The 9,998-nt window shown below is 42.1% G+C and overlaps 1 protein-coding gene and 1 pseudogene across 1 annotated transcript in view; one reads left to right on the top strand and one right to left on the bottom strand.

The window, feature by feature from the left end:
- The first annotated feature begins 4,487 nt into the window (after positions 1–4,487).
- On the top strand, positions 4,488–7,811 carry LOC109481500 (annotated as a pseudogene).
- A 157-nt stretch (positions 7,812–7,968) lies between these two features.
- LOC109481551 (ectoine dioxygenase-like) overlaps positions 7,969–9,998 on the bottom strand; it is an 18,146-nt gene continuing 16,116 nt past the window's right edge. Inside the window, exons 7-8 of the mRNA XM_019784143.1 lie at positions 9,683–9,868; positions 7,969–8,901 (exon numbers count right to left, since the gene is read on the bottom strand). Coding sequence (XP_019639702.1) covers positions 8,620–8,901; positions 9,683–9,868 — 468 coding nt within the window. The 3' untranslated portion in view covers positions 7,969–8,619. The remainder of the gene's footprint in view (positions 8,902–9,682; positions 9,869–9,998) is intronic.

The following is a 9,998-nucleotide window of genomic DNA, read 5'->3' on the forward strand; positions in this document are numbered from 1 at the left end:
CTTTTTCCACCACCTTTAGGTTAAAACACTTCATACGGGGCACTGGTATCTATGTTGGGAGGCTGGGTGTATTTCACCTTTTAAAAACAGTGTTTAACTGCATACGTTGCATGTGTCATGATTTTCAACATGGTCCATATTTGGCCTGTTTTTGATACAAAACTTGTTTTCCAGCATCGTGTCCAAAAGGTTACATAGTGTGGCGTGGAACCTGCTACAAGGCCTTCAAGAAAATGAAGACCTTCAGCCAAGCGGCGGCAGCCTGTCGTGAAGACGGCGGCACCCTCGCCATGCCCCGAGACGCTGGGACCGACGCCTTCCTCATCTCCCTGCACAAGTCCGTGAGCGATCACTGGAACTTCTGGATCGGCCTGCACGATCAGCGCGAAGAGGGAAGGTTTGAGTGGGTGGACGGGTCTCCACTTGGGTCGTACAGCTCCTGGGGTCCGGAAGAACCGAACAACTTTTTCGGAATGCAAGATTGCGTCTGTTACTCCGCAATGCCACCCGAAAAAGACAAGTGGGACGACCAACAATGCTTCATGCTGTATTACTTCATATGCCAGGCTGCACCAGGTACTTCTTGTATCCGCACTATTTTATGAAGTCATTTCATTCATTAATAGTTGCACAACTTATTATCTGGATAAGGCGACGGACCATCATTTGGCGAACTAAATCATTTTCATCCCTTTTAATACTGCTCGTTTTTTTTCAGGACGTCCATAGGCGACAGGCGGGACTCTCATCACTACTGTACAACGGCTCTCCGACCATCCGCAGTAAAACTAACTAGAAAAACTTAAGACCGGGAATTAAAGCATTGGTTTAGATCAAATTTTTTTCCTGTAGTTTATTCTACACGGGAAAATAAAATGTTATGAAACAGTAACATGGATGTCACACTTCAGTTTCCAGTTGTAGACGTTGGCACGTCTTGAATACTTTCATGCATTTAAACAAGGCACACAATGTCCTCCTGATGACAGAAACATCTCAAGTTACCTTGATGAGAAGAAACAATGAAACAGTTTAAAACCACTGTAATAATCAGGACTGTAACAATTCACGAGTTTCACATCCCCAGAATGCATTTCGAAAGCAGGGGTCTAAACCTCACTTGCATAGGACAGGACAGGCATCGGGATAATCCTGTTGACGTGAAACAGCTTGCTTTTCACTGTGTTTTGAAGTGTTGGGCATTTTATGCTCGACGTTAACTAAATTACTGGGTTGAATTTGACAACAAATAATGGATGATTTTTTAAATTCGTGGTTTGTAACGTTACAGTGGTAACGCTATACTGATGCTGTAACGTTACAAACCACATGTTCCATGTTGAAAAGAAAACAAAAACTTCATTCTCTATTTGCTGTCAGATTAGACCCATAGTATTAAATTTAATTAATGTTGACAATAAAATGCCCCAACACCACAAAACACTCTGAAAAACAAGCTGTTTCACGTTAACAGGATCATTCCGATGCCTTCCTATGCAAATGAGGTTTAGTCCCCTGTTTTTGCAATGCATCCTGGGGATGGAAAGCTCGTGAATGAAACAGTTTGAAACCACTGTAACAATAAAGACTGTAACAATGTAACAATTTAATACCACTGTTATATCTGTTGACTTTCATTGATACTGTCGTTAACATTGTTAAGACTGCTTAGGATTTTGCGCTTTTTGGGTATTTCTGCAATAAACAGGAACTACTATGGTTCAATGCGGATCTATGATTTTTGAACTGTGTCAGTGTGACAAGAAGGTTGGGTCTGCTATGATTGGTACTAACGAAATAAAATATCCATGCATGAAACAAACGTTTGTCTCTACGCTCAAATATTACTACAACCCTGAATGATTATTAGACTAATTATGGAATAATGTAATGAAAAAAAACTGCTAAAATTTATTCATTCCACAGTTTTAATATGTAAAGCGATTTACACACACAAACACTAATTAAATACACACACAAACACTAATCAAATATTTGAAGCGAAAGCAAGTGCCAAAGTCTCATGACCCACGGTCGTTACTAATGGATTTACGAGGTTAACATTATGATGTCAGCTGTAACTAGAGTTATTGTGTGTGTATGTGTGTGTGTGTGTGTGTGTGTGTGTGTGTGTGTGTGTGTGTGTGTGTGTGTGTGTGTGTGTGTGTGTGTGTTGGGGGGGGGTCCAAAGTAACGTTGAGTTTTGCTTCTTATTTCGTATAAAGAACGGACGACGAAGAGAACACTTGAAGAAGAATTGGGTGAAGAACTTTATTTTCCTTTCCGTCCCACATTTTATCTATTTTCAGCTATCTCTTGGCCTTGAAACAAACTCGTTGAAGAAATATGACATATTTCATATTAATGTCTTATCTATTAAAGATTTCATGACAATGTGTACATTCCTTTGAACATGAAGTAAGGACAGCACTGGAAACATCCTCTTAGAATTAGTTCCTTTCTTCTCCGTCTTGTAGACATATAAGTCGTGCTGTTTAAAAACAGCTGGTCAAATTTAAATGTACACGTAGGTACATATTCTTTAGAAAACATGATGATTGTTTATCAAGAAACTACGAAATGTTCTATCATTTTCTTGTGTTTATCCAGCAGCTTATTGATTTCACTCGCGCACGAAAACGTAGATGTCATCTATGAAATCTGTTCTAAAAACCAGATCTGAGACCGGAATCTTCAGTCTATCCTAACTCCCGCTCAGTTCAGTCTAACCACACGTCGTTTGTACCATTATAAGGACATCAAATCCTTAACAAAATAAACAGACTGTATGAACAATGATTATGGCTATCCAATAGGTCCCGGGTTCGATACTCACCATGCCCCCGTTGTACCCCTGGGAAAGGCACTTTACACGACTTTCCTCCATATACGATGGAGTGACGGCGAACTTGTCTGTTAGGCTAATCTGCCAGGATTATTAACAATGTGAATCTGTACTGATAAACAGTTATTCTTATTGAAGCAAACCTTGATGGGATGGGAGTAAAACTTGATGGGATATGATAATATCTCATCATCTATCTTTAAGTTTACTTCAATAATAATAACAGACTGTTTATCAGTACAGATTCACATTGTTAAAATAATCCTGGCAGATTAGCCTAACAGACAAGTTGGTCGTCACTCCATCGTATATGGAGGAACGTCGTGTAAAGTGCCTTTCCCAGGGGTACAACGGGGGCATGGTGAATATCGAACACGGGACCTGTTAGTTTGAGCCAACCCCCCGACCGTTCCGCCACCGACGCTTATGTGACACATCGACATAAATGTTAGAAATGTGAGATAATTATACAAATAGGTTGCAAAATGGAAGTGAACTACAATCACAAAATGACGTCATGCATACTTAAGCTATCCGCCATTTTGGACCATCAAATCTTAAATTTTCAAAAATAGTTTTTTTTAGGATAAAGCCTAAAATACATTGTAAACAGACTAAAGACGTTCATATGAGCCTTTTTTTGTAAAAAGAAATGGAAGTTTTGATGAAATTTTAAGGAAAATAAGCTGTATATACCTGTTCTAATGATATGGTATGCTATGCTATGGTATCTTAGATTTTGGCCAATGACGTCATCAACCATAACGCATGATACCTGATTTGTCATTGGAGACAGTTTCTGACATGGCGCAAACAGGGAGTGGGGGGTCGGTGTGTGGATGTCGCATGGATGTTTGGAGTCGGTCAGCACAATTCCTACTGTATTATTCTGTTGGTAAACCTGATATGAGCGTGACCAAAGGTGGCAGCCAGCCAAGTAATCGATTTTCTTATGGTAGAGACGATACACTACCGCATGAATACACTGTACATAGGTCGGGGCACGGCGTGTAATTGGATACAAAACCACACGCAACTTGTGGAGAAAACATTTGGACCAAAAAGCCTGAAAGAAGGACATACGACAAGCATTTTCCCTCTTTTGACATAAATACCCTCCTCCATAGGAGATTTCCAATTCTGATTTAACGCCCCCCCCCCCCCAAAAAAAAGAGCTCGGAGAATTTGCCAAGGAGGCTACGAAATACCTGCCTAATCGCGATCGGTAAGCATGAATTTTTCGCCTTTCCTGATTTTCTAGTGTATTCAGTGAAAGCTGCCTATAATAACTGCCGTTCAAGAGGTGCATATAATAGTATGTAAGACATAGTACGTAACTGTGTGTGTTTGCTGTTACTTAGACTAGTCATTGTTTGATCACTATATACTACTGACGACAATCTTAATTAGCTGATATGAAACAAGAATAACCCTTACTGTGTATAAATAGTTCAGTATATCAAAGGATGTTTAGACCTTAGCTAGACCAAGTAGCACTAGTTGATTCAACTATTGTTTTGTACGTAGGTTGATTTTGTTGTACCTACGTATCTTTCTGCATGTCTACATGTACCTTACGAAAGTCGCTGTACTTTTGTTGTGTCAATACATTTCCACTATTTTCCAGCTGTTCGCGGCGAATATGGAGTCTGCGCGCTCAAGTCTGTTCCAAATACCAACCGAGAGACCGCGCAGCTGCGCAGGCGCGAGCTATGTGTCCCTGGCATGTGAACCTGAACTCGGAAGGTCAGTGGCAACCTTTACGATCTTTCCTAGGAGATAACAACTATGATAAACACCTTTATACAGAGCCAAGGAATGGTTTATCGGCCTGGTCTATTGGCCAAACATCACCCTTGCAATCGCTGAATTGATGCAGGGTTTACAATCACATTATACAAATGGTATATGATACACATAATAATACACATAATAATACACATAATAATAATAATATACATGATATAAATTTGTTTCACCCACATTTTTGTGGAACTGTCGCAAGGGTCTGTACGGCTACCATTCGGCGCCACAAAGTGACCTCAATACGGCTTTCCCCAACTGAAGTTAGGTACCCATTCACACCTGGGTGTAGTGAGGAAAGTCGTGTAAGGTGCCTTTCCCAAGAACACAACGTCGGGCGCATGTCCAGAGATGTCCTGGGTACGACTCGGGATCGAACCCGGGTCTCCCGGTTCACAGTCGAATGATCTACCACTACACCACCCGACGCCACAAAGGAAAGGAAGAACATTGGCTCTGTAGAAAAAGTATGGATAAAACTTGAAAGGTATTATAACATTTGCAAAGCAAATGCATAATGTTTACCTTCACCTGGTCTAACCCAACCCAACAAACTACTGCACGGTTTATTCTAATGTAACCCAACACCAGAGGTGTTGCTACATCACCGGTTACCTTGGTGACAGACATCTGGTCCAGGTCATTGACCTTATTTGTTTAAAGAAGAAGAACCTGAGAAAAAACAATATGTTTCCTTCTGCGAAGGTTAACATGAAAATAGGGCTTTTAATTTCAGGTTGGTTGACGTCATAATTTGCCCGAAGAGCTGATGTCGGTGTTATTTGACATTTGTGATGGACGTCCGTAGCTGACTGGGTATCATCCAGATTTTCCACTACGCTCGAATTTTATTATGCAGAATTATTGATAAAAATTACATGAAATTATATAAGATGTTATCAATATTAGGAAGCATGTGTAAATTAACATGAAAGCCTGAAAATTACATTGTTTAAGTAAAAATCACTGATTTTTGCAAAAAAATGCCTGTCACGAAAAGTTATTAATTTATCTCACTGCTATAAAATTGTTGACAACAATGTTTTAGGAAAAGTCATCAAGTTTGGTGGCCCTAGCGCAAGCCGTTCGGACGTTATCCGACATCAAAGTTGGCGTGGACACTTTTAGCCCCCCCCCCCCGCCTTTTGTACAGTTCACTAAAACAAAAAGGTCATGTTTTCGTTACACAGGGAAGGGGTCTTGTAACAGACGGGTTTTGTCACCAACAAAATGCCACAGATAATTTCCACAGCTAATACATTTACATGCTTATTATATCAATAGTCACGGCTTTCTCTTTTAATCCGCTTCTAACGAATTAACGCAATCAGACCGGTAATCTAGGAGGAGAGTCTCAGAAAATGCCTAGAAAATGAGAAACGTAGCACACCCTATACATACTTTGGTCATTACCATAAAATCGTACCTTGATGCCCCCTAATCATTTTCAGGTATGAGGTGGTAGGGGCCAAGTGGGACAAAGTGGTTTCTTTCACGATGGTCAAATTTGGGCCCAAATATTCCAACCTTTTTTTCGAACCGATCATTCTACGGTACTGGCCAAAGTTTGCGCGGGGTGGGCTACGACACGAGTTTTTTTTCACAGGCTGGTCCTCCTGGACTACGGGGGCACATACCGATGATTACAATTAGCAGTTCAACCAATGATAGCATGGCAATTAGGGGGTTCGACCAATGAGATAGTGATTGCATATCCATCTCCTTTTTTATGTTTTTATTCTGTGAACGTGGTCGTTTTGGTGAAGGTGAACGGGGCTAGAGGACGATTAGATTTACATGATTAGGTACAAATTAATTTGCATGATGAATGCTGGTGCTTTTGTTGACAGCCAAACGGACCTGTGCAGACACAAGTCTCCCCAGCCGAACACCTTCCGTCTGGAGCCGGAGAACCGCTTCAGTGTTCCCACCGTGCGGGACGTCATCTTGACCGTGTTGAGCTGTAACCTGGGCGGCGACGTGTACGAGGTGGACCGGGCACGGGAGCTGACCAAGGGCCTGGCGCAGGATATCATGAGGAGGGTGAAGGCTCTGGAGTATGACAGGTTCGCGGTGTCCTTAGTAGTTGTAGTAGTATTAGTAGTAGTAGAAGTAGTAGTAGTAGTAGTAGTAGTAGTAGTAGTAGTAGTAGTAGTAGTAGCAGTAGTAGTAGCAGCAGCAGCAGCAGTAGTAGTAGTAATAGTAGTAGTAGTAGTGGTGGTAGTAGTAGTAGTAGTAGTAGCAGTAGTAGTAGTAGTAGTAGCAGTAGCAGTAGTAGCAGTAGTAGTAGTAGTAGTAGTAGTAGTAGTAGTAGTAGTAGTAGTAGTAGTAGCAGTAGTAGTAGTAGTAATAGTAGTAGTAGTAGTAGTAGTTGTTGTAGCAATAGTAGTCTGAAACTTAGATTTGAACCTTCCTCGAAACCTACAATAGTCCGATCCTAAAGCCCCGCCCACTTCTGTCAAAGCGTAGTTCTTGCAAATATTTGACGGGCATGCAGACACTCATCACTCATTGGTCGAACCGCTAATTGCCATCCTCTCATTGGTTGATCTATTCAACCAATGAGATCGGGATCCGTGTATTTGCTGCAGGGTGTTTTGCTCTACACCTCCATGATGGTTGGTTGAACCGGGAATAATTAAGCACAACAGCAGAACGTACTACGCCTGCGCCGTACGTGGTTTCTATTATATGCTTGGTCAAAATTTTGTCTGTTGAATATGTCTTTTCCAACAACATTTAAAAAAACATTAATGATTACATACGCTAACACGACCGTTTTGCAGGAGTGCTATGGATTGACTGAGTGCCAGTGTGAAAAGCCACAAACATACATGTAAATACACAAATTAACAATGAATGAAACCACAAATAAATTCACAATCCTTGAAATGCTTCACATGTTAAAAATGTTTCTTTCTGTCTTTATTTTTTTAGAATGAAGCTGGTTGTTGTTGTGTCTATCGGAGAGAAGCGAGGTCAGTGTGTACACGTGACGTCACGCTGTCTGTGGGACGTCCAGCGGGACAACTTCGCCACAGCGTCATTCCACAACGAGGCTCTGTACGCCACAGGGACCGTGTTCGGGGTGTATTACGAATAATCTATGGACTCATTATGTAGCAAGTTTTACTGTAATTTCCAACACACAAAATTGGACTTACCCACATTTTTACTGTACAACTCGTCTTTCTCAAGGAATGAGCTTCCTTGACGTCATGTTATGCAGAGAACACACGTGACTCAGCTGTGGATCATAGGTTGCAGAAAGTCTGTGGCGCCCCCCATCTTTGTTGAGGTATTGCCCTTCATGGTAAAAAAAACAACACTTGACAATAGTCGGCATTAAGTATCAAGAAGTTTATTTAAGTCTTACAAATGTACATATCCATTATTATTTCGTCCTCCAAACTTGTTGTGACCCATCTTATAAAAACACAAACGTTTGCAAATATGCTGGAGGTTTTTGATTTGATCGACCAGTCTGCTGTTCTGATGAACTATGTGTCAAAGAAAGGATAATGTAATGGTCTCGTATCTACTGCAAATATCAATTAAGCATGCTAGTGTTCAGTTTCAACCGTCTTCTTAGCTCCGTACGTTTGTGGCGTTATTAATATCGTTATACATTATGTATATTTGTGCATAAGGAATTTCCCTAACCACAGATCACAAAGGGTCTAACATAGGTCACGACAATGAATAAAGCAAGAAATTCACAAAAATAGGACTTCTTGTTGTTTTAACGTAAATTGGCACATGATTACTTTGAACTTTTCTAAATCTTTATTATGACGTTCCGCTACTCGATCAGTACAGAGAAGCGAAGAGCAAGCATGGGCATCTTGATCACTTTGTGTCAAAATTTAAACAGTCATATCTCCTTCCAACTTGACCTGAAGGTCAATCTGCGGTACCAAATTCCTTTTGCCACTCAACAGAGAAGCGGAGATCAAGCATGGGTACTTTGATCACTCTGTGACAAAATTTAAACATTGTGTGTGAAGCCATACTTCCTTACAACTTGACCTGAAGGTCAATCTGCGGTACCAAATTCCTTTCTGCCAGTGTTGGGCATTCGAATATAGCCAGGTAACCAGGCCAATTCGAATACCTACGAACACAAGCTCTGCTTGGCTCAGTGGCCTATGACTTTCACCCCGGACGATGTTCTTGTTGTCGGCGGGGTCGGTGAAACATTTCCCCGAGAAGTCCGTCATGTTGGTGCACTTCTTGATCTCCGAGTCATCAACCTGGGCAGCGGGAATACAATAAAAGTTTGATAAGTCTGATTCTAACAACAGTTAGCAAAGGTATTAATAAGAACATGTAAGGGTATAAGCTATAAAATTTGAGATGAAGTACATGTTTGGCCTCAACTTATCATCAAAACCCAAAAGAAGCTGCGCCATCTATACGCAAACACCTGCGTCGTCTACACATGCGTCGTCTACGTATGACAACTGCGTTGTCTACGCATGGCACCTGCGTTTTATATGCACAACACCCGCATCATCTACGCATGACACCTACGTCGTCTACACAGGACACCTGCTTCGTCTATGCATGACACCTGTATCGTCTACACATGGCACCTGCTCCGTCTACGCATGACACCTGCTCCATCCACGCATGACACCTGCGTCGTCCACGCACGACACCAGCATGGCACCTACGTCATATATGTACGACACTTGAGTCGTATATGCACGACACCTGCGCCGTCTACGCATGCCACCTGCGTGGTCTACGCACACCTGCGTCGTCTACGCATGACACCTGCGTCGTCTACACATGTCACCTGCGTCGTCTATGCATGACACCTGTATCGTCTACGCATGGCACCTGCTCCGTCTACGCATGGCACCTGCTCCGTCTACGCATGGCACCTGCTCCATCCACGCATGGCACCTACGTCGTATATGCACGACACCTGCGTAATCTACGCATGACACATGCGTCGTCTACGCATGGCACCTGTGTGGTCTACGCACGACACCTGCGTCGTCTACACAAACACCGTACCCTACTGACCATGTTGAGCGGTGTGTACGAGGCGTTGTAGTGCTCGTACACGGGGTCGTTGGAGGCCCGGTTGTAAGCGATAAGATATCCCCACCGGATCCGGTTTGACCTGTTCGCGTCGCTCCGGTGCAGGACGTTACAGTGGAAGAAAATGGCGTCACCGGCTTCCAACTCTGCATGGACCACCTCTAGTACCTAGGGGTGGTATTAGATAAAAGGGAATTTTTAAAACGCTTTCTCATGACGAAGGATGTTGGTGACTAATGGGCATCCATCAACACAACAACAGCAAGAACATGTCAATCTTCTGTGTAGATTTCTATTA

This window comes from Branchiostoma belcheri, unplaced genomic scaffold, assembly GCF_001625305.1.
Source record: "Branchiostoma belcheri isolate BF01 breed outbred unplaced genomic scaffold, Haploidv18h27 scaffold56, whole genome shotgun sequence".
NCBI lineage: Eukaryota > Metazoa > Chordata > Leptocardii > Amphioxiformes > Branchiostomatidae > Branchiostoma > Branchiostoma belcheri.